The sequence below is a fragment of the Ursus arctos genome, unplaced genomic scaffold (genome assembly GCF_023065955.2).
Source record: "Ursus arctos isolate Adak ecotype North America unplaced genomic scaffold, UrsArc2.0 scaffold_13, whole genome shotgun sequence".
Classification (NCBI taxonomy): Eukaryota; Metazoa; Chordata; class Mammalia; order Carnivora; family Ursidae; genus Ursus; species Ursus arctos.
Window position 1 is genome coordinate 30,491,658 of NW_026622797.1, and position 24,848 is coordinate 30,516,505.

The following is a 24,848-nucleotide window of genomic DNA, read 5'->3' on the forward strand; positions in this document are numbered from 1 at the left end:
GGCCAGCATGCCTACTCTATTCCTCCCTTTTTACAGGCAGAATATAAGTTGCTGTTTATTAAAACACTTGCACTGTAGTTTTCTTGAGGAAAGATGTGAAATAGGAAATATTTCTTGTTCCCATTTTTCTGTTAAAAGCAGAACAATTAAAAATAAACTGAGAGACCCTTGTGTTTCTTATTCCTGTCTGACCTCACTCACTTAGGTACATATGTATGTATACTACTAAGTAACCTAGAATTTGCTCAGGTGGTACCGATTCAAAATATTCTGGTTTTGGTTTTCTTTCACCTGAGTGCATCTGGACCTTTCATGTTCTGATGATCCTTTCAGAATAATAGTGTTGCCTTAATACAGGCAAAGGCCAAGCCATTCTATCTTCTAATTAATTTGCTGAGTATTTCTTTCACCCAAAGCAACCGATGCTTTTATCTAACAATTACATTGTTCAAATATTCACCATCAAAACATTCTCTGTTCTTTTCAAACCCTGTTAAAACTACTCCCTAACCTTCAAGGATGCTTAGAACGACCTTTTTGTGCTATGAAAACTCGTATACTAAATGGGCACACGAAGGTGACTCTTCACTTAGTCTATCATTGTTCCTGCTAGGATTGCATATTTGCGTTAGCATTTTTTAGTGGAGCTGTGAAGACGTTCCACTGCAGAGTAAGGACAGGATGGGCAGGACCTGATGGGGCGGGCTGAAGACACGAGTCTAGAGAGGCCGCCATCACCCGATAAGGACAGATGCTCTCCATTCCTCCTCTTTGTTTTTTGGACGCTGGCCGTAAGTCGAGGCCTCAAAAAAACACCTCCCTTGCAATTTTCTTGGTACCTTATTCCTTAGCTTAGACTCAGAGGGGGCGGGGCAGTACGGCTGTCACTCGATCCCGCCGGCCAACGAGAGGGGAGCGAGCCCCGCCTCCTTCCCAGATCTGTATTGCAGGCATGCGCACTGGGCGTCCCAGTGCCACCGCCCATCAGCTGAGAATCGTAGCTGGGGGCTCTGGGGCCCGTGGGTGCCCGCGGCCAGAGGAGGAGGAGGAAGCCGAGGAGGTTGGGGTAAGAGCAGTTTCGGGGGAGGGGAAGGGGTCCCTGGCCCGGCGGCCCAGAGGCGCGAAGTCCCCGCGGCTGCCGCGCCTCCTTGTTTGTGCGCGTTGTCAGGTGGCCGCCGCCTTGCGCTTTGCGGCTGTGGTCGGGAGGCGGAGGGCGGGCGCTGCCCCAGCCCCGGAGCACCACCGTTGCCCACGCCCCCGGTCAGGCAGGCCCCGCCGGCCCTACCGGCCCCGCCAGCCCCGCCGGCCCTACCGGCCCCGCCAGCCCCGCGCCCGCCTCGCCGCGCAGCAGCCCGGCCGGGGCGCTGGCTCCGGTGCACCGGCGGGCTGCGCGCACCCGGGCGGGGCGGGCGCGGGGCCCCGCTGGGGCGGAGCTCGGGAATCCTGCTTCTGCCTGGAGCGGGACAAGTGACCTCTTCCTCTTTGCGACTCATGGAGTTAGAAAACACACTTTAAAGTTCTCTTCCCGAATACAGAGGAACTGAGAATAGATGGCTGTAGTAAAGGAACCCTATACATTTATTCGGAGGCTCACTGTAGTTGGTTTTCTGTCTGGCTGGAAGGCAAGCTCACTTTCTTTGATCTCAGTACATGTCATTAATTGGCTTACATAAGGACCTTTACAAATACATAAAGTCTTTCAAGACTCCCCTACCCCCACCCACTCCTTGTTTTTTAGGTTGTTACTTTTTTAAAATTCAGACACAAAGAGAAGAATAACATTACCTTTCTGGTCAAATGCTGTATTTTTTTCCTCTCAAGTTTCTTGTATTTGCTTGGCTCTTCTGTACATACATTAATTTTTGTTAAATTCAGATCAGTGTATTTTGACTATATCTATGTATAATTTAAAACTTGGGCAGAATCTGGAAGAAAATGATTATGAAGTGCTGTGCCTGTTGAGTAATGTTGCAGGTGGAGGTTTCTTCTGGAAGCAGCCTTAGCCTCACCCTGGCAGAGACTTCTTAGCAATGTTCAGCAGTGTCTTGTGATGTGGACGGCCTCTGCTTTGAAGTCCGCTTTGAGAAGTTTGTCTGAAGACTGTGACTAATTAAGAATTATGCTCGTTTCAAACTTTTTGTAGAAGTTAATGTGATATCATAGCACCTCATTGATGTCTGCATCATTTTTCTTCAGATATTTTACTTCTGCTGCTCCCCATAACATTTTCTTGTTTTGGTTAGGATATCAAATTTTAGCTGAGTGCTGGGGGTGGAAAAATAAATTCTATAAAACATCAGCAGTAAGTCTGAGTAAAGTTTGCCACGATTACATTTAACTTGAAAGTTTGGTGTATGGAAGGGTGAAAAATAATCCTTGGTATTGTGAGTAAAACCAAATAGTATAATAGTTTAACAGATGGAAGATGCTGAGCTCAAGAATTCGGTTAATTTGGTTTAGATAGAGAATGCTCCCGTGCCTAGAATGATTGCCTTCACATTCATGGAACATCTGTGCACCTGATACTGTGGATTCTGCAAGGTTGACAAGGTCGTCTTGTGTTTATATCACCGAGGTAAGGATAGATAATAAGCAATTTACTGCCTAGATCATTTTAAATGGTGATTAGCACTATGATAAAGGAAGATAGATCAAGGGAGAGTGGCAGGGGTGGTGACTTCTCATTTCAGATCCAAGTATTCAACAAAGACTCGTCAGCATGCAGTCAGACTTTGCTGGGGTAAAGGAGCCAGTCACGTGGAGATCATGGGGAAAGCCTTCTAGGGATAAGAAGTGACACTCAGCAAAGACCCTAAGGCAATAATTAGCCCAGTACATTCAGGTCTGAAAGAAGACACTGGAATGTAATGTCTTAGGATTGGCAAATATTTATCCTCAGACTAGGTATGTGTTATAGGAAATAGGTGGATTTATTCATTCAGTCTACCTATATTTATTAAGCACCCATCATATAACCAGGTACTGAGACTAGAGTAGCACACAAAACAGACAAAACCTTGCCCCCATGGGAGCTTACATTTTGGGGCATGGGGTGGAGGAAAGTCCAGTGTTTTATGCTAGTTCTCACAAGTAAGAAAGTGAAACTGACTATTTCTGTTGCTCTGTCCATGCTTGATTTATAGAGCGTGAGATTTATGCTTATTAGGAGTCTTGGGATTCTGCGGGGTGTCCAGTAGTAGTACCTGGGGGTAGTGTTTGACACTTAAGATTTCACAGTTCCCTTTGTTATTTGTGCTCTACAGAAAGTCTTGAGACTATCTTCATTAAGAGTATTGCACTTTGATCCTCTCTTTCCTTCTTTCCCTTTAGACTGTTTATATATTTTCATAGAAAGGTAATTGTTGAGATGTCTACATAAGCACTATTCAATAGAACTTCACGTTGTGATGGGAATGTTCTATACAAGAGCTGTACAAGCCACTGGCCTCACATGTGGTATTTGAATACTTGATAGAGCAGGTATAGATAGAGTTATTGTTATTCTGAGCAATAAAACTAAGAATTCTGAATGAGCTTTCAAAAATACTCATCAAGAGTTCATTGGTGCTTGTTAGGTCTGGGATAGGTGCTGGAGACTGATGTGGACAGCAGCTGTCAGAGTAACTTGGTTGATTCTAGTCTACATGCAAAGATCATAAACTTTTAAGTCATTTTATAGTTAGCTGTAACTGTAGTCTTTATGTATATATATTTTTGCAGTAAATTAGTGATTTGGCTCCTTTATTTCTCATATTTCATCATCAGAAGGGCCAACCATTGTTGTCTCCTAGAGATCACTATTAGCAGAATAAGAGAGAAAAGGACTAAGCTGTTCAGCTGTGTTACCTTGATCTACTCATGTAGCTATTCCAGGTCTGTTCCTCATCCTAAAAGCAGAGTCTGCAGAAAGCTGGTAAATTTGTTGGTTTTTTTTTTTTAATTGAGTGAGTTTACCTATCCTGAATTTTTGTTATATGTTGAAGTGTTTAGTGTTTTAAAAATACGGACTATAAAATGTAGTTTCAAATTTTAGCTCTTAGATTAAGCAAGTTACTTATTCTTGTTATCCCTCAGTATCTTCATGTGAAAAAACAGAATAACAAGCGTACCTACCTCAGAGGTTTGTTGTAAGAATCAACTGAGAAAATAAATGTAAAAGTCCTAAGCACAATGCTTTGGAAATGTAAGTTAGCCATTATTAATCTTGTTGACTTTTAATGTATCTTTGTCTTCCATCATTTGCAAATTTCTTCTCATTCTTCACTCAACACAGAGCTGAGGTGATAACTGCGGTGCCCTTTCTCTAAGGAGATTCCAGCCAATCCAGTGGCAGCAGCTCTTTGGATGAAGGAAGCCCAGTTATCTCAACAGCAGGAACTTTCAAGAATTTAGTTGCTTGAGTAGAGGGATGAGGAAAACTGGTAGTGTTTAAAGCTAACTGATTGATTCTCTGAAGAGGAAAAGAGGGGGCCTTGAAAAAAAACAGGGAGAGGGCTTAGGTTAGGCTCTCATGAATTTCGAGGGTTAAGGGAAGTGCTATAATACTATGTATGTGGAGGGAGGAGCCTCCTGAAGACAGTAAATGAGAAACATTTCCTCATTTATTGTTTGTGTTGGCAGTGAGCCAGTTTTTCTAGAGATTTGGTTGATGAGGGAAAGGAAAAAGAAAGCTGTCAGTGAGCCGGAAGAAAATTGCCTCTATCCATCAGTGGAATATTATTTGGCAATGAAAAGGAAAGATCTATTGATCATGCTACAGTATGGATGGACCTTGGCAACATGCTGAGAAAAAGAGTCCAGTCATGAAAGAACACATTGTGTGGTTTTATTCATAGGAAATGTACAGAATAGCAAACCATGAAGACATAAAGTAGATTACTTTATTTATTATTTATTTATTTATTTATTATTTATTTATTTATTAAAGTTTATTATATCAATATAATAAATTATATATAATATATTAATATAGATTATATTATATATTATAATATATAATATAGATTATATTATTATAGATTATTATAGATTATTATTATAGATTATGCCTACAGTGGGAGAGATTGCAGCGACACGGAAAGTGACCATAGGATTGTACACTTTTTAATGTTCTTTGAACTTCTAATTCCAATACAGTTACCATACGGTGTTGTATTAGTTTTGATATGCAGGATTGTCCACTTTAAATGGGCAAATCATACAGTCGTGAATTATATCTCAAGCTTTTATTGAAAACAAGATGCAGAATTTAGAGATTTCATTGGTACTTTGTAGGATGTGTGTGATAGTGTTGGTTTCATTGACTCCCCAGGTCCAGTCTTGTTCTGTCTGGGCCCCAGCTCTTCAGGTGGCTGCAGGCCCAAGTCCAAGGCTGTCTGCCCCCCTGCTGAAGCACTTCTGCTGTCTGAGTTGAGAGTTAGGTCTATGTAGGACTAGGTGAGATCTGAAGGGCCCAGAATAGGTAAAGTGGGCCTGTGCATCAATGAAGGATGAATGGAGAGCATCTAAAAGTTCCCAGGAATTCCAGGGTGGTCAGGGACTTTTCACATTGCACCAGAGTTTCAGATATGGAGCCAGTACTGTTCTGCCCGTCTCCACAGTTCTACAGGTGTACGTCCTGCCAGCACTGACCTTAAGAACAAAGACGCACATTTCCTTGTGCCCTCTTCTCCCCTACCAAGAATCTCCAGTGATTTCTTATTGCAACATATTAAAACTAAACCTAGCATTCAGGGCCCTCCCTCTTCCATGACCCCCCTCTTCCGTGACATTAGTTTTGTATGGTAGCACTCATGGGTGGCTTTGGAACCCAAACCCTGGGATTAAACCCCGCCTCCACATGGGAGGTGGGTTGGATTACCTTTACAGTTACTTAATCTTTATAAGCCCCACTTTGCTCAAGGTTTATTTGCTATTATCTACTTTAGAGGGGAGGCCTTAAAAATTAAATTAGACAATCTATGTGAAATGTATTTCATTTCACACTTGGGCAATAAACGTTGGGTCATTTCTCTCTTTTCGTGTTGTCTCCCACTTGTCCCAGCCATGAATCATCTGTTCCCAGGTAGACTGGCTTCCACCCCTGCCTTCAGAAATGACACACTGCGCATGCCCTGTACACACGTTCTGGGTCTACCCATCCCAGGCTTCACATCTTTGCCTTTGTCATTTTCCGTACCAGTCATGCCCAGGTCGTCACTTCTTCTGTTTCTGTTTCATAAATTCTTTCTAGATAAGGGCAGTAGTGAAATTTCCTTTTCCTAACCTCTCACTTTTTCCTGGCACATGACCTTTTGCTGATTTATGTTGCTCTTGTTGTTTTAACTTACTAAGTCTCTCCGCTCTCCTAAATGACAAACGGAAATTGAGCAGACTCTTCACCTTTGTTGTGTTGTTTGCTTGCCCCCCCACCCCCCCCCCAGTGCTTCATTTGATGCTGGTCATGTAGCGGACTCTCAGTAGAGAGTTGGTTTACAGATTGCCTGCCTACAGCTTGGCTGCAGTCTGTGCACTTCGTGAAAAGATGGGGGTGGGGTCGTTGAGAGGTTGAGTCTTTGCTGTGCCCAGTCCTGTATGCGGGGACACCCTTTCCATCTTTCTTTGGAAACCCTGACGACATATGTGGTGTGGTGTGGACGGAGAAAGAGAACTCCCTCTTGCCTCCTTCCTGTGGCCGTGCCCGAGCTTTGCTTCCTGTCCTGATGCCAGCTTCTGGAAGAGGAGAGCTGTTCTCCTTGCTCGGGTGGCAAGGTGTGAAGAGCGTTTTATGGAGCATTCCTTTTTTTCCTCCCTTGTCGGCTGTGCCTCTCTCAAAGTTGACCTTTCCTGTTAAAATCAGAGACCCGTAAGTCCTATGTTCCTAAGCTGTTCCTGTGTGTGTTAAATTAGATACAGTGACATTTCTGGGGAACACCCTGAAGTCTATATACCATTTAATAAATATGTAAATATGAAGTCTATATACCATAATAAATATGCCAGGAATTGTTTAAATGTTGGAGAAAGAAAGGTACATAGCATGTGGGCCCTGCTTCATAGTTGCTTGCAGTTTAGTTAAGGAGAAAAATATACAAACAATTAAGATTATACACAGAAAAGGGAGTTGGTAACTCTTCCTTAGATCAAAGTTTTCAAAGGGAATGTACAATTTGAACCTTATTATAATTGTTTAACATGACTGTGTTCTTTAAAAGGCCAGTATTTTTGATAGCCATGAGAGTTTTACTGTTTGATGTGTCCCTTTGCTGTATTTCAACCCTGTTGGGTTAATCAACCTCCCAGATTGATATTTGGTAATTTGGAAAATGTAGGCCAATAACTTTAAAAGTACAATTATGTAACTTCTGTTTTTTAGGTGACTGCTTAGAAAACTGCCCAGCCCGCCAGCGTCTGATGAAATTAGTGAATAAGCAAATCAGCTATGTCTTACACTCCGGGAGTTGGTGGTGACCCTGCTCTGCTGGCCCAGCGCATCTCTTCTAACATCCAGAAGATCACACAATGTTGTAAGTTGAAATTTAAGTTGACTTCACTGTTTTCAGTTCTTAACTGAACGTGGAGGTTCGTAACAGGACAACTCCAGTGACTGAGAGAGGGAGGAGCAGTCCTCTAAAAACAGATTTTAAAAGGCTAGAACTCTTAAAATTAAAAACAAAACAAAACAAAACAAAACCTGAGAAAAAAGGAAGGCTAGAACTCTTTAGGGTGAATATGAGAGATAATTACATTAGAAGAGATAATACTTGCTGCATTTTTCTGTAGAGTGCCGTGCACATAATACATTATTTTATTAATGAAATAAAGATTTAAAAGGATATATATTTATATTTGCTTTAAAATCATCTGGTTCTGGATGAAAGAGACTTGTTGATTAAATCCCATAGGATTGGAACTGGGGAGCACCAAGAAGGGTTTACATTTATTAAAAATAAAGTTTTGTGAAGGGAATAATACATGGTCCTTTATTAAAGAGCAGGGAGTAACTAATGAGGCAACATTTTAATCCATTGAGACAGATCTAGAAGATAATTCTCAGAGTTCCCACAGACTACCCATGCTACATCTACCAAAAACAGTCCTAGTAGACCAATCCCGTGCAGCATTTTATTGGAAATTATTACTCCTTAGGATATATATAGGTAGATAGATAAATTGTTTAAAAGATCATTGTAGCAGATTTGAGCCTAAAGTTTTTTTGTTTTACATTTCATTTCTGAATCATAGGTAATCATATATGTGGATTATTCTAGTCACCTTGTGGTGATGGGTATTTTGGCCCTTTGGGCATTACCTGAACTCTTTTTTTAGAGTATGTTAATACAGCATTATTCTTTTTTTTTTTTTTAAGATTTTATTTTTTTGACAGAGACACAGCGAGAGAGGGAACACAAGCAGGGGGAGTGGGAGAGGGAGAAGCAGGCTTCCCGGTAATCAGAGAGCCTGATGGGGGGCTCGATCCCAGGATCATGATCCCATGGGATCATGACCTGAGCCGAAGGCAGACGCTTAAAGACTGAGCCACCCAGGCGCCCCAATACAGCATTATTCTGTAGCTTACTTTGTTAAGTCTCCTGTTCTCCGTACCAGAATGTGTTAACGCAGTGTGAAAATAAAGAACATTTTCAGATGACCAAACCATGTTTTCTTATCTAATCATTAACTTCCCAGAAGTTACTACTCTACCCAAATGATCTCAGTGAGATGTCAGCATGTTTCGGAGGCAAAAGGAATAAAAGTAGATTATAGATGGTTCTAAGAAAGTGCCCCTATGCACAGTGGTATAATGTAAAAGGCAAAGAAAACAAGATATTTTTCTTTCTTAGAAGTAGTGCTGGTCTGCCTCACGCTTATGTGTGAAAATTAAGAGAGGTTATAATTTTAATTTACATGTGTGGGAAAATCAGGACCTTTATGTAAGAAAGGAGGCCAGGAGGCCTTCCTCCAGAGGACAGGGCAGGTCTTTTGTGCTGGGAAAGGTGAACATGTTAGGAAGGCTGGGAGGAGCAGGAGGAATGAGTGTAGGCTGAGATTATAGAGGCAGTAAGCATCCGGTGGTATGATAGATACACAGGTTGGAGATGATGTGCAAGCTTGAACTGGAAGGAGGTAAGAGTTAAGTCATGTCCCCTGAGAAAGAGATCAGTTGATACAACTGGATGAGAAGTGATACGTTGGGCCAGAGTTGCATACTCATGGTATAACTGATAACTAAGTATGTGACTGCGTTCTGTGATTCAGGACAGTTTTGGAGTGTGGGGGAGTGTGGTGGTAGGACCCACACCTCTGCCTTGTGGAAAGGGGTTAAGAAGACTAGGACTGGGGTCCCTGGGTGTCTCAGTTGGTTAAGCATCTGACTTGATTTCGGCTCAGGTCATGATCTCAGGGTCATGAGATCGAGCCCTGCATCAGGCTCCATGCTGGGTGTGGAGTCTGCTTGAGAGTCTCTCTCTCCCTCCCTCTGCCCTTTCCCCTGCTCACAGGCCCCCTCTCTTTCTCTCAACAAATAAAATCTTTAAAAAAAAAAAAAAGACTAGGATTGTTTAGCCATGAGAAGCTACAGTCACCACCTTCAAATACTGGAAACACTGTCTTGTGTAAAGTACTAAGAAAGGTATTCTACACGATCATGAAGGTCTCCACCAACGAATAGAAGCAACGGTAGCCAGACTTCAGCTCCAGAAGACTAGGGCTTTTGAATAATACTAGTTATTCAGGGATGGAATTGCCACGCTCAGGAGTGCAGTCCCTGTTACTAAGTGATGAGCATATGGTGGTCAGATACTATTTCTCAGGTCTGTTAGTAAGAGGTTTAAATACTGGAGTAATGGTTCAGACTGAGTGACTTGTAATTAGGATATTCTCTCTCTATTGGTTCAGCGAATAATTTATTGAGCACCTACTGCTTGCTAGTCATGGTACCAGACCCTGGGAGTCCAAAAGTAAGCAAGATCCCCAAGGGCCTGTTCTGGCCTGTTCTCATGTAGTTTATAGCGTAAGAAGAAACCAATGATAAAAAAAAATTAATGGGGATGGGAGGGTGGGGTAACCAGGTGATGGGCATTAAGGAGGGCACGTGATATAATGAGCACTGGATGCTGTGTACAACTGATGAATCACTGAACTGTACCTCTGAAACTAATAATACACTATATGCTAATTAATTGAACTTAAATAAAATTTTTTAAAAAGTAAAAAAAAAAAAAAAAAAAAACATTAATGAACCACATAGTGTCCTGTGATGAAAATGAGAGTGCTATGAGAGCAGGTGCCTGGGACGGGGGGCGGGGGGGAAGCTTCCTTAGCCGAGATGGTCCCCTAAGTGCGCATGAGAAGGGCCCGAGAATGAGAAGATAAAGGACAAGAGCATTTAGAAGCAGCCAGTAGCTGGTATTAAAATCCTGAAGCAGTCCAGAGCTTGGGGTGTTCAGAAAATAGGCAAGAAAGAGAAGCCCAGTGTGGCTGAAACACAGCAGTTGGGGCAAGAGTGGCTGGAGATAAAATCAGAGAGGAGGCCAAGCAGGCCATCCTGGGCCTTGGAGGCTGTCGGGGGAGTTTAGATTTCATTCTAAGAAGAAGGACACACAATCAGATCTGTGCTTTGGAAAGATTGCTTTGGCTGCCGCTGCTTAGAAAGAAGACTTTGGGGAATTTGAGGAGGGGACACGTTGGCCATCACAGAGGTCTGGTGAGGGAAATGTTGGCTTGTACCAGCGTGGTGGCAATGGGGACAGAGAGAACTGATGGATGTTCTTTGGAGGCAGTGTCAGCAAGACTTGCTGACGAATGTGGGTGGATTGAGAGAGAGAGAGGGGAGTCCAGGGTGGCTCCTTGGTTTTCGCGTTGAGCAACCGAGTGCATGGTGGTAAGTATATACTGAGGTGGGGAAGGACTGTAGTTCAGAAACAGAATTTTGTTTTGGTCAAGTAAAGTTTGAGATGTCTTTTAAACATCTAAGCGGAGATGTCAAATATCTAGTTTAGATATATGAATTTGGAGATCAGAGTGTCATCAGAGAATAAATGGTATTTGAAACCATAGGTCTAAAATAACCACAAAGGAGTAAGAGCAGAGAGCTGGAGCATTAAAACATGTAGAAGTCAGGAAGGCAGGGAGAAAGCATAAAGAATCAGGGTGACCAGTGAAGTAAGAAGAAAATCAGGATCTGGTGGATTTCCAGAAATCAAAATTGTTTCAAGACCAAGTGAGGCATCATCTGTGTCTAATGCTGCCAAGAGACTAAAAAGCAGAGAATTGGATCTGGCAAACTGGTCACTTCAAAAAGAATGGTCTCAGGGCTGCCTGGGTGCCGCAGTAGGTTAAGTGTCTGCCTTTGGCTCAGGTCATGATCTCAGGGTCCTGGGCTCGAGCCACGCATCCTTGCTCAGCGAGGAGCCTGCTTCTCCCTCTGCCCTCTGCTCCCCCATCTGTCTCTCTCTCTGTCAAATAAATAAATAAAATCTTATAAAAAAAAAAAAAAGGAAAGAAAAGAAAAGAATGGTCTCATATTCATGTTCTGAGTGTAGATGGAGAAAAGAAGAGAGAAGGACTGACCTTTTTTCAGCTAAAGAGACTTCCTAGAATCCTGCTTACCTCTGCTTGTATCATTGACCAGAGTTTACATATGGTCACATGGCTACACCTAGCTGCCAGGAAGGCTGGATAGCACTATGCTCACTAAAATTGGAGCTTGCTCCACTTAAGAAGGGGAAAATCAGTATTTAGTAGGTAACTGGAAGATTCTACCATTAAGTAGAAAGAGGGTCAAAGAAAAGGTTGCATTTTTCCACTACACAAGAGAGTGTCTAGTGAGAGTATAATTGCAAAAGAAAGGTCTCTGAAGGTGAGAGGGGGAGGGGAATGGGTCACCAGTGCCCAGTTTGCTTCTCAACCACTGTACAGAGCCCAGGCAGAGTGTGGCGCGGACAGTAAACATGGTGGGCAAAAATGGAGGAGTTCCTGTCTGAGTGGGCTGGTTTTAAGTGAAATAGGAGGCAAAGGCATTAGACAGAGAACGGGATGGAAGGCTGTGGGAAGTTTATGGAAAGAAGAGAAAGTGATTAGTTGTAGTTTTGACAATGGAGAGGATTGACATACCTCAGAATGAAGGGTTGTTTGGCAGGTTGAGTACTCATTTGAGACTTGGGGTCATGAATTTAGTGAAACCAATCATCACTATGTATTTTTTCTAATTCTGAGATTCAGTGTCTGAATGAAGGGAAGTTTAGATGAGGTAGAGTTAGTTATTGTTAAAGACCTAACCTGCCCCGTGTGCATCACCGAGACGGATATGAAGAAATCACGTGGAAGTGAAAGGCAGAAGTGTGAAATTTCAGTTCATTTTTCCCCATCTGCTAGTGCTAATAATACTGGATGTGATTAAATAGGATGGTACTTTGCACCACATTTAGGTGTTTCTCTTCACACTGCATTTGCATCTTTTAGATTTGTGTCAGTACAAATTATCTAGCTGTACAAAAGAAATCTAAAGCAAAGATGCTATAAGTAAGGTAATACCCTTGTTAGAATATGTGCATCTGTTCAACTAAAGCTGAGGTCTTCCTAAATATTGCAGTGGGAAAAGTTTATTTTCATATTAGTTTCGATTAAGATCAGTGAAAACTTATAAAATATTAATTTGTATGGTTTATACCAAAAAAGAAAATAGCAGTCAAAGAGATTTTTGATTCTTGGAGAGACCCAAGAATAACATTTATTAAGATAAGAATTTTTTCTTTAACTAGTGTTATATTCTGGCAGTTCTGTTTTGCAAAGAGTAGAATAGATGAAACAAGATATTTTTAAGCTTTTTTTTGTTTTAAGATACTTTTTGTTAAAAATAATTTGTAGTCTTACTCAATTTGCTTTATTAGTGAATTACTTAAACTGTATTACAATAATATAATTTATGTTAAATGAAATATTTAAATATTGTGAATACGTAAATATAAAATAGAAATAGATTATATTAACATGACTTTTTAAGAATGACTGGTAAGCTTAACAGACTAGAACTTTGTTAGGGATTACTCTGTGGAGCATTTAAAATAGTAAAGAAAATATATATTTTTTTGTCTTAATGGAACTATTTATTTGAAAATTTTCCTGAATATGGAATGTTATTGACAGATCGAATGTAAGACAGTGGGGCAGGGGTGGGGGTGGAGGTGGAAGAACGAGGAAAGTTATTTAGATCCCAATGTGATCTTGATTAGGAAAATATTTTTATCCTATGAGATGACTGTCACGAGTCAGCAAGGTGTTTGTGCCCCAACTGCTCCATCTTTTGCCCATGGCATAGACAATATTCTGTTGATGGCCCTACCCTGGCATCCAGTCTTTCTCAACCCAGTGCTCCAGGCAACCATTCCCAATAGACTGGAGTTGGCATGTAAATAAAAGCATTTGTTATCCCAGGTCTAGAAGATCATTATGCATCAAAGAAGTGCTTACACTTAATGCTCAAGCTTTGGCTTGAGATGTTTACAAGTAATGTTTCTATGAGTAGCATCTGGAAATGAGATATACACCCATTTACCCTTTATCATCTGTCTGTATTGTCTTTAAAACAAACTCCTACCAGTGATGTGTAATACAAGGATGAACAACCCTTGTGAGTTGAAATGGCTGAGCCTATTACATAAGGTAAACCAGAGTAGGATATTTTCACTGGACCACTCGTCCTTGTGCAAGCACACAGAAAAATGTATTCAGGACACCCAGAACACACAGAAGTAGGTCATGTTTTTGAAAGAAACAGAATAAATATATAGAAATCCATCACATGGTTGAAGACTTTTTGTAATCTTTAAAAAATAGAACTATAATATATAGAGAGTAGTACACCCGTTATTAATGTATAGCTCAATAAATCATCTGTTACAACACCGCACATATGAAGAAGTAGAACATTACCAGCCCCCCGAAGCCCTTCTCATGTTTTTCCCACTCCGTACTTTCTAAAGGTAAACCTCTAACATGACTGATGAATATTCCCAGTTTCTTAACTTTAATAGAGTCAGGTATTACGTTTTATGTTGGACTTCTTTCTCCCATTATGTTTGCGCAGTTCATCCGTGTTGTTGCGTGTAGCTGTAGGTCATTGTGTTCATTATTGTATAGTATTCCATATTCAACCAGACCACGATCTATTTGTTCTTTCTATTGTTTATGTACATTTGGAATGTCTCTGGGTTTTTGTTTTTGTTTTTTGCTATTATGAACAATGCTGAACATTTTCACATGGTCTTTTGTCTCATGTATGTACCTAAGAGTTAAGTTGCTGAGTTACAGGGTGTGTGTATGTTTAGCTGTGTACCAAAAGTAGTTGTACCAAGTTGTACTCCCACCAACCAGTGTTATCAGAGTTCATTTTGTTCCAAATCCTTGCCAACATTTGACATTTACAGTCTTAAATTTTACCCTGTTAGCCGTAGTTCTATCTCATTGTGACTTATATTGCAATTCCCTGATTAGAATCAGACTTTTTAGAATCCCTAGTTAGGAAAATCAACGAGACGATAGGAAAGGTTTCTAATTAAGCAAGCTCTCTGTGAGTGTGTGCACACTTCCTGAAATCAGATCTGGGTAGCAGTGTGACCTTGAGTAAGCTCTTTCCTTCCTAGGACGTGATTTTCTTACATATATTTTCTGTGGACTGGATTATGGTCTCTTTCGACTTTAACAAGCTATAATTGTAACCAAAGTTTTAAAGAATCTTGAAAGCTCTTCCAACATATGTAGGATTATTCTCTTTGTTACTAAGAGACCAATTTCCATGTCTGGATTCATAACACATACTTTTAAAATTCCATAATTGAAATAGTCTTTACAAGACCAGCTAGAGTTCCACTAAGACTTGTGTATTATTTCTAAGTATTAGAAGATGGGAGAGTTGCAGTCACAAGGGATTCTGGTGTGAATCATGTCTGAATTAATTAAGGTATGAATTGAAGGAAACTGATAAGTAGAAATATAAGCAGCTGACCATGAAATATAGTCATTGAGGGGACACCTGGGTGGCTCAGTTGGTTAAGTTCTGCCATGAGCTCAGGTCATGACCCTGGGGTCCTGGGATTGAGTCGCTGATTCCTTGCTCAGTGGGGAGCCTGCTTCTCCCTCTGCCTGCTGCTCCCTCTACTTGTGCTCGCTCTCTTTCTCTGACAAATAAATAAATAAAATCTTAAAAAAAAAAAGAAAGAAACAGTCATTGAAATAAAATTTTCCCATGTGTACAAATAGTAAGTCTTACCACTGATGCTAATGAGAATTCTGGCATTTGAGTATTTTTTAAAAAGAATAATCTGAAAGAGAAAGAAAATGGCTAAAAGTTAACCTATGGAAAATGAACGAATTAGATCCATTGGTAACATAAAATATTACTCAGCCACATTTATGAATGCCGAAGTTTTCTGCTAAAATATGCATAACATGTCATATGTTTTTAAAACTTTGTCTTTAAACATATGTCTTTAAAACTTTAAAACTTTGGTTACATGTGTGTTCATTACAGAGGATTTGGGAAAGCAGAACCTTCTAGAGAGGCATAAAATGTGTGAACTTAAACCCGTGTTGTAAAGTTGAAGAGAAGGTGACTGGAAAATGTTTATGTTGAATCTTCATTGTTTCATTTTTTATCATTTATCTCCTGTAGATAGTTCAACACGGACTTGTTTAGAGTTGCAAAAATACTATTGTGTTGTAATTAGCTCTCATTCTGTATGGGTCCTTTCCTTATTTATTATAAAGGATCAGTGCTGGCCTCTTGTCCTCATAAGGTTCCTAGGACTTTGAGATGAAATATAAAGTCTATATAAACGTGTGAGTCCTTTTGTTACTTTTGAGAATGAATACAGTTCTTTTCATTAGAGTCTGGTGAAGGGGACCCTTGTTTTTGCATCTCAACACATGACTAAACCAAAGGGAAGCAGTATCATTGACTTCTCTTTTTTTGATGCCAGGGCCAACTTTTCTTTAAAAAAGAGCTCCAGTCCTGAGAAATTAGTAAATTTACTGGAACTATGTATTTACCCAGGAATTAGGGATGTTTCTTTTTTTTCTGGGGTGCATTCTGTTGGTGGCTATTGGTGGATCGGAAGGTGGTTTATGGAGGAAAAAGAGATGAAAACTTGTTTTCTCCCCCCCAAGATGCTATTTGATACATCTACTTTTAACATCACACATCTGAAAATATCTGATTGGATTCTTTTCCCCTTGAGCAGAAAAACTTTAGTAGCTTTGATCTCATTGCTGTAATTCTCCTCATGCCTAGGGTGCTGACACAGCATAGATACAGGTGTGGGAACTAATGCCTTATCCAAGAGAACTTTAACAGAGCGACAACTTTTTTATTCCTCTCCGGTGGCTTTTCCTACATGACAGAACATGAGTGCTGTTTATAACGGAACGTGAATCTAATGGCTACAGAGATATGTACACATAATTATATTCTGTCTCTTTTTTCTGAAAACAAGGTCATACTATACTTTTTTTTTTCTGCTTGCTTTTTTAGTCTTCTATGTTGGCCAAATACTTTTCCATTATATGAGTGTGTCACACATCATTTAACCAAACCTCTGTTAACAGACATTTTATCCTAAGATTATATGTTTAAAAGTGGGGAACTTACCATTTATACTGCCTCCACACGTGAGTCCTCCTGCGTTCTGTGTTCATTAGGTATGGTGCTGATTATATGATAAAAATTCTTATGTACGTTTCCACACCGAGTTATATAAAAACATTATAATTATTATTAGATTTTTCACTATAAATATGTTCAATGTGCTTAGCATTTGTGTATCACAGAGTAGCTTCTCTTTCGTTAAAATAAACCTTGTAGTTAGTTGTGTAACAACCTCCCAACTGCCCTGTGGTGCTGCCTGTCTGTACGTCTTAGTTGCTCCGTGTTGATGTGGGAGCCAGACAGCAGATGTCAGGCTAGGTTGTTTAGTTTGGGTTTCCTGTAATAGTTTGGACAATTCTTGTCCTCCTGTCTTTGACTCTTTTATGTTGTTTTTCACCAGTTACTGAGTAATATTTTCCATTGAAGAGTAATTACCTTTTATACTCATTCCGGACTGGATTTTTTTTTTTTTAGCAGTTATTAATTGATTTGCCTGTTAATTTATTTGGAAGAACCTAAAAGTCTTACAAAATAGTGTTCTATGAGTTTTGGTACATTTATTTTTCCCGGGCTTTTTTCTTGTTGCGGTGTCATTATCTTGGTCAGTGTTTGAAGAAACCATTGTTGGGGTAGATCGTGAGTATGGCCAGCTGCTTCCCTGGGGATAGCTTGGTCGTTGTCCTATCTAAAGTCCAAGAGAATGCCTACAGACATCAGCAAGAGTCCTTCCTAGCCTGTGGACTATTATCTTCTTAGTGAGCACTATGAAAACTGTTAGCTAAAAATCCACCTGAGGCCTGCTTATTTGTGAATATCCAGAGCACTGTCTTGCTGTTGGGGCTTAGGAGGAAAGCTGGGCAGGATGGCGCAAATACATCCAGTGATTTTAGTTGTATAGTATTGGCAGTACACCCTGCTTTATTCAAAAGTCTTCAGAAGGCGTGTAAGTTAGTATCTTTTAACTATGGGCATACCTTGGAGATTTTGTGGGTTTGGTTGCAGACCAATAAAGTAAGTTAAATTTTCAGTTTCCCAGTGCATATGAAGTTATATTTATATTATACTGTAGCCTACTAAATGTACAGTAGCTTTATGTTTAAAGGAACAATGTATATGCTTTAACTAAAAAATACTTTATTGCTAAACTGTGCTGACCATCATCTGAGCTTTCAGGGAGTCATAATCTTTTTGCTCCTGGAGGGTCTTGCATCCGTGTCGATGCCTGCTGACCGAGCAGGCTGGTGGTTGCTGAAGGTTGGGGGGCAGCTGTGGCAATTTCTTAAAATAAGACAAAGGTGATGTTTATGGCATCAGTTGCCTCTTCCCTTCGTGAACAATTTCTCTGTAGCGTGTGGTGCTGTTTTGTAGCATTTTACCTACAGAACTTCTTTAAAAATTGGAGTGAATCCTCTTAAACCCTGCCCAGCTAAGTTTATGTGATATTCTAAGTCCTCTGTTGTCATTTCAGCAGTCTTTACAGCAGCTTTATCGGAAGTAGATTCCATCTCAAGAAACCACTTTCTTCGGGAAGCAACTCCCCAGCCACTAAAGTTTTATCGTGAAATTGCAGCAATTCAGTCCCATCTTCAGGCTCCACTTTTAATCCTAGTCCTCTTGGTATGACCGCCACATCTGTAGTTTCTTCCTCCGCCAGAGGCTTGAGCCTCTCAGAGTCATCCATAACGGATGGAATTGACTTCTTACCCTGTGAATGTTGATGTTTTGACCTCTTCTCAGGAATCATGAATGTTCTTAATGGCATCTAGACTGGTGACTCCTTTCCAGAGATTTTAAATTTATTTTTCCCAGACCCATCAGAGGAATCACTATTTGTGACAGCTATAGCCGTATGAAATGCTGCAACTTCATGATAAAACTTTAGTGGCTGAGGAATTGCTTCCTGAAGACTTGAAAGTTGAAATGACTCCTTGATCCATTGACTGCAGAATGGGTGTTGTGTTAGCAGGCATGAAGACAATAGTAATCTTGTTGAACTTCTCCATCGGAGTCCTTGGGTGACTAGGTGCATTGTCAATGAGCAATAATATTTTTTTTAAAGATTTCATTTATTTGAGAGAGAGTGGAGGGAGGAACAGAGGGAGATGGACAAGCAGACTCTGTGCTGAGCTCAGAGCCTGATGCGGGGCTCGATCTCATGACCCTGAGATCATGACCTGACGAAATCAAGAGTTGATTGCCTAACTGACTGAGCCACCCAGGCACCCCTGAGCAGTAATATTTTGAAAGGAATCTTTTTTCTGAACAGTAGGTCTCAACAGTGGGCTTAAGATATTCACTAAACCATGTTGTAAACAGATGTGCTGTCATGCAGACTTCATTGTTCATCTCTGGAGCACAGGAAGAGTAGATTTAGCATAATTCTTAAACGCCCTGGGATTTTTGGAATGGTAAATGAGCACTGGCTTCTACTAAAAGTCATTAGCTTCATCACCCTGTAACAAGAGAGCCAGCTTGTCCTTTGGAGTTTTGAAGCCAGGAATTGACTTCTCTCTAGCTATGAAAGTCCTGGATGGCATCTTCTTCCAACAATATAAGGCCGTTTCATCTACATGGAAGATCTGTTGTTTAGTTTAGCCACTTTTCATTAATTATCCTAGCTAGATCTTCTGGATCTTGGGAAAGAATGTTCTAGATGGGAAGTAACAATACAAGGGCCTTGTGGTGGCAGCAGGACTGGGGAAATGGTGAGGAGGCCAGTGTGCACAGAGCACAGAGAGGGGAGAATAGGAGCTGGGATGGGGTTGGTGAGGCCTTGTGGGCCACTGTAAGGACTTGGGTTTTTATTCCAGGTAGAACAAGGGTTTTGAGCATTTAAATAAATGGAGTGCAGAAACAGATCTGAGAATTTTATCATGCAGTCAGCATCACACTTTATTTGATATATGTAGAACTCAGAAGGATACATTTGTGAATTCAGCATAAGTGATAAGTTCCCCAGCTTTTTTAAACACATAGTCTTAGGATAAAATGTCGATTAACAGAGGTTAGATTAAATGCTGTACAGCACATTGGTCTAATAGGGGAGGCACTGTGTTGGGCTCAAGCAGAGTCCCAGATTTGTCAAGTGGTTAAGATAAATGAAGAGAGGGCTGGAAGAGGATCTATTCTAGAGAGTGAATATGATAACTGACCATAGAGTTTAGGTTGGGTGAGGAGGCGATTGAAGACATGGGAGGACAGGGAGGCTGTGTGAGGATGGAAGGTCCTGGTAGGTCAGAGGCTTGTTGGAGCCAGGGTACCAGTGGGAGTGAGTAGGACATACAGGAGGTGGTGGGTTGTAAATCGTGCGCATGAGAGTAAGATGGCAGAAGAGTTAACAGTTACTGGCACTGAGCAAGCATTTGATAGGATGTTGGAGCATGTGACTAAGGTGGATGGGGAACGAGGTCTTTGGGTAGGAGCGTGCAAAGAACTGAGTCCAGATTGGTGGAAGGGTCCTCATCAACATGTGTATTGTAATCAGGGAGAATGGAGGCAGGAGCTCAACCTGTCAGTAGGTGAGGGGGCGTGGCCAAAGAACACAAAGTGATCTCAGCTGTATTGGGTAGTGGTGGCAGGGTCGAGGCTTTCTCTGTGTCCATTCTTTCTTGTGTTCCTTGTCACCTAGTGTTCCCTTCTGAATTTGCCTTTTTCTTTCCTAAGTTCCTCAAGTTTCTCCTTCCCCAGGCCTACTATCTAGCCATCTTGTCTATGAGTTTTTTTGTGCCCTGACTTTAAAATTGCAATTGCCTCATTGAGTTTAAAAAAAAAAATTGTGGTGCTATTTTGGACTATAATTTTCACCCTATCCACTGTGTGGCCACATTTTTTCCTGCTGTGTTTTCTTCGAAGGGAGTTTTGCCGTTCTTTTCCATAACTGTTATGGCCTTTTTTGTGGTTGCTCTATCTGTGCTTTTTCTGTTATTCAGCGGAATGAGTTTGGTTTTCCTGGCAGGGGAGTCCTGTGAAGGGAGGAGTGCTGTCTTTCTGTTCAGGGGCTCATTTCTCTCTGTCTTGCCCTGAGGCACTGTTTCTTTCCCCTCTGCCTCTCAAAACCTAGTCTTGTGTGGAAGATCCTCCCCCTCCAGTCCTCAGAGCCCCCCATCACTCTGCGGGCCCCAAGACGCACAGCTGTCTTTTTGTGAGGCATCTGTCTGCTCTTAAGGAAAGATGTACTTTTCGAAGTCAGCAGCCCATGGGTCCCCAGCATGGCCTGATCTCCTCCTTCCTCCTCTCCCAGGAGGGTGGCCAGTTCCTTGTCAGCCTTGCTCTTAGTCCCACTCAGGGTGTGATCATCTTCTTCTGGAAGCGAGTACTCGCTGCTGACAGCTTGGAGCTCTGCCTCCCTTACACCTCTCTGCAGCCCCCCTTACTCCCTACCCTACCCATATGGCTTCCCACTCAGGATCTGCTCTTTGCTGTTGCTTTTGGCCACATGTATGTATTTTTAAGAAGTTCTGATTCTAGACTCCCTAGAGTAGTAGGTAAACTGAGTAGATCCATGTGATAAAATGTTAGCACTGAATATCTTTGCTAAGAGAGTTTGTAATGTTCCAGCCATTTTAGAAATCCAAAATATTGTTTATGTACAGTTTTCACATGGCTTGATATTTTTACATACCATGCCCTCAAATTTAACTCTTTTAATCTACAGTAGCTTTAAAATACCCCACATTTCTACTTTGTTAATCTATATCCTTCCTACCTTTGAAATATCTGGGAAGAAAAACCAGTGAGAAATTTAAAATGAAATCTGTTCAGTGTTCGAGATCGCTTTGTGGAAGAGGCTGTGGGTGCCGGCGTGCTGGTTAATTCTGGAAGGAGAGCACAGCCAACCAGTGCGCTTGGCCTCTGGAGGCACAGACTCCATCACGGAGTCTCAGCTCGAGACTCATCCTTTGGAAGATCCTTCATCTCGCTCTTACCCCTTTTCCTCTCCACAGTTTGCTTCAATTCTTTCACCCACAAAAAAGATAAGCTGCCTACCCAGGTCACAAGACAGAGCACGAGATAGAGAGCATATTGGAAAAAAGCCCATAATTATTTTAGTAGCTGTCTTTCAGATTCTCTGGGGGTTTTCCCAGCTAGTGCTTTTTAGAATTACAATACACTTCTCATGGTTTTTCTTGATATATGAAATAGCGTAATTTCACTCAATTTTTTTCCTTAGAACCTTTTTGTGTTGATACTTTTTTTCAACTCACTGATAAGATTTTTTTAATGATATACTGTGCACCTTGTACTCTGTAATGAACCTAACCTAATGGTTCTAACTCGAATTATAGTAAACTTACCAGTAATAGCATCTTTCATTCTTAAAGAGGTCTGTGCCGTTCCAGAATGTTTTCATATGTATCATCCCCTGTAATACTCCAAACCATTCTTTAAAACATGTAGAGGGATTAATCGACAGATGAGAAAAGAGTGAAGGCTAAAACAGAATTAGTTTCTTTCAACATTTCATTGTTTTCTACTTCAGTTTCCATTATATGATTTGTACACAACTGCTAGGTACTTGTCAGTGTTAGCAACAGCTAACTCTTCCCTTCTGATGATGGAACATAACTATTGTGTCAGTTGGTATTTATTATCATCTCTGCAGTTCTTGTAACTATATCAGAGATGATGTAGTTTCAGTGCATGGTTCACATTAGTTAGCTAAGATACATTAATAAGAATATTCTTTGGGGCCCCTGGGTGGCACAGTTAAGCACCTGACCCTTGATTTCGGCTCAGGTCGTGATCTCAGGGTCCTGAGATTGAGCGCCATGTTGGGCTCTGCGATCAGCGAGGAGCCTTCTTAAGGTTCTCTCTCTCCGTCTGCCACCCCCCTCTGCTCACTCGTTTGCTCGCATGCTCACTCTCTCTTTCTTAAAAAAGAAAAGAATATTCTTATTGTTCATTTCTGACTTTCAGAAGAAAGACATAAACCACTTCACACCATTAGCTCCCATTTATTGAGCTCTTTCTTACAATATCCAGTGCAAGGTGTTTATATACACGGTTCGCAGTTCAATTGCATAACAGAGAAAGAGGTGATTTTCTCTCCATTTGACTACTGAGGCAGTTATAGCTTGGAGAGATTAGGTAAATTGCCGGAGGTCAGCAGCTAGGAAGAAGTGAGGTCAGGTTTCCATGTCCGGCCGTCTGGCTCCAAGGCTGCTTGCTGGTCAGCATTATACTTCTTCTGCGGTGTGATATGACTGACGCTGAGTCAGAGAGGCTCAGAATCACCTACCCGAGGGGTTTCCTAACTATTACTTGTTTTCCGTGATTGGTTATTACAATTCAGAGTTACTCAGGGGGATTGAGCAACAGAGATGTTTAGTGTTTAGAAGATAGCTGTATTCTGTTTTCTGGAGGTAATTCTTTGAAGGCTCTGTGTGCCTGGTAGGGCCGGCCCAGGTGCCCCGCATGCTGGCCGCTCTCACTGGTCACACAGCATCTCCCCAAACCCCCAGTGAACTATGACAGGTTGGAACATTACATAGCCCCTGTACCAGCTGCTGCCTACCTATGATTTTATGGCCAAAAAACCCCCAAAACATTCTTTGCGATGAAGCCTTTTTTCCAAGGAATCCACTAGATGGCAGCAGACCCATGTGGAATAGAATGGGTCTTCGTCCCTGAAGGTAAGAGCCAGAAAGGGGACTGCTTTGTTTCTGAGAAAATAGTAATGCACCATTTTGGGTGTGTAGGAAATAGACTTCTCTTTATGTTATGAAAAATGTTATGTGTTCTTTAAAGTCACCTCTCAAAAAGGATAATGGTGCAAATAGTTCAAAATTACAGGTCATCCAAAAATAATTTGTTCATTGTATTCTTGTAGAAGTGCATATGGATTTAACCCTACTTCCATGTATTAGGTGAATTTTTCTTCAGGACACTGTTTATGGTAATGTAAAGAATTTGTTCCTCAATTTTCATGTTTCATGGGTTTTTTTTTTCCTTGAAGTTAGGCATCTGCCAATTAGAAGTGAATATAACTATCCTATGAATTTACAATACCCCAGACTAGATAATGAAGTGAAGCCATAAAGAACCTGACTTGGGAGAAACTAGGAATGCTTATCAATTTTTTTGTATCACCAATCTGCTTGTCATCTACGCAGAGACCTTATTTTGTCTCCCTTTCTGTAAGCTCATCTTTACTCAGCATTTTTGAACATGGTCAACTTGGGTATGGCAAAAAGAGCCTATGGACCACTATCCTACTGTTCTAATCTGCCAGAAGAAAAAGAACTAGGAGATCGTGAAAAACTGGAGAGTAATAAAATAAGAGAGTGGTAGCAATACAACAGTTACCCTACAAAAATGTTCAGCCATTAGACAACGAGGTAACTGTAATTCTGTTTCTAAATTAAGGTGAAAGAGCAACCCATCAAGCCAGCACCTGTGATGTACTGATTATGTATTCTTTCTGAAAGTATACATGCCTGGTTGGTGAAAAATTTGCAACATTGTTAAATATTGTACACGTTGGTGTAGTAACGTAGTGAGTACTGAAGTAACACTGAGTCAGGGTTTGTGAACACAAAGTTTTAGTAATTTTTACTAATTTAGGACAGGGGTTAGCCAACTTTTTCTGTAAAGGGACAAATAGTAAATATTTTAGGCTTCGTGGACACATCTGGTCTCTTGCATATTCTTCTTTTTTGTTGTTTGTTTCTTAATTCTTCAAAAATGTAACAACTGTTTTTAGCTCGAAGGCTGTACAAGGCAGTCCATAATTTCTGACCCTGTTGTAAAAGTGTAACAACCAGTCATGTAAAATGATGTCCCTGGAATCTTGCCAGTTCATAAGATCTGAAGAAAGGACAGGCATTTATTTCCTGAACAATTTCAGCCAGGCTGAAGGGTCCTTGTGATCCACTGGTGAGCCATGAAATTACAGCTCAATTCTTTATCCCAAGTTAGCATACACTTATTTGTCCCTTATTTGCTTTGGCAAACATACACCTAAATTATGAAATAATCCTTTAAAAAATCTGTTACTGGGGCGCCTGGGTGGCTCAGAAGGTTAAGCATCTGCCTTCAGGTCCTCAGCAGGGAGTCTGCTTCTCCCTCTGCCTCTCCCCCTGCTTGTGCTCTGTCTCACTCTCTCAAATGAATAAATAAGATCTTTAAATAAATAAATAAATAAATAAATAAATAAATAAATAAGTAAAATAAAATAAAATAAAAATAAAAAGTCTGTTACTTTTAGCCCTTGTAGTACACTGAAAAA

General features: G+C 40.8%; 1 protein-coding gene across 2 annotated transcripts in view; it reads left to right on the forward strand.

Moving 5' to 3' along the window:
* Positions 1-935: 935 nt before the first annotated feature.
* STX7 (syntaxin 7) overlaps positions 936-24,848 on the forward strand; it is a 44,569-nt gene continuing 20,656 nt past the window's right edge. Inside the window, exons 1-3 of one of the 2 annotated variants that reach the window (XM_026504815.4) lie at positions 962-1,066; positions 2,461-2,575; positions 7,355-7,505. In XM_026504815.4, the coding sequence (XP_026360600.1) occupies positions 7,421-7,505 (85 nt within the window). In that variant the 5' untranslated portion in view covers positions 962-1,066; positions 2,461-2,575; positions 7,355-7,420. Of the gene's footprint in view, positions 1,067-2,460; positions 2,576-7,354; positions 7,506-24,848 lie in introns of both variants that reach the window. The other variant, XM_026504813.4, reaches the window with a different exon arrangement.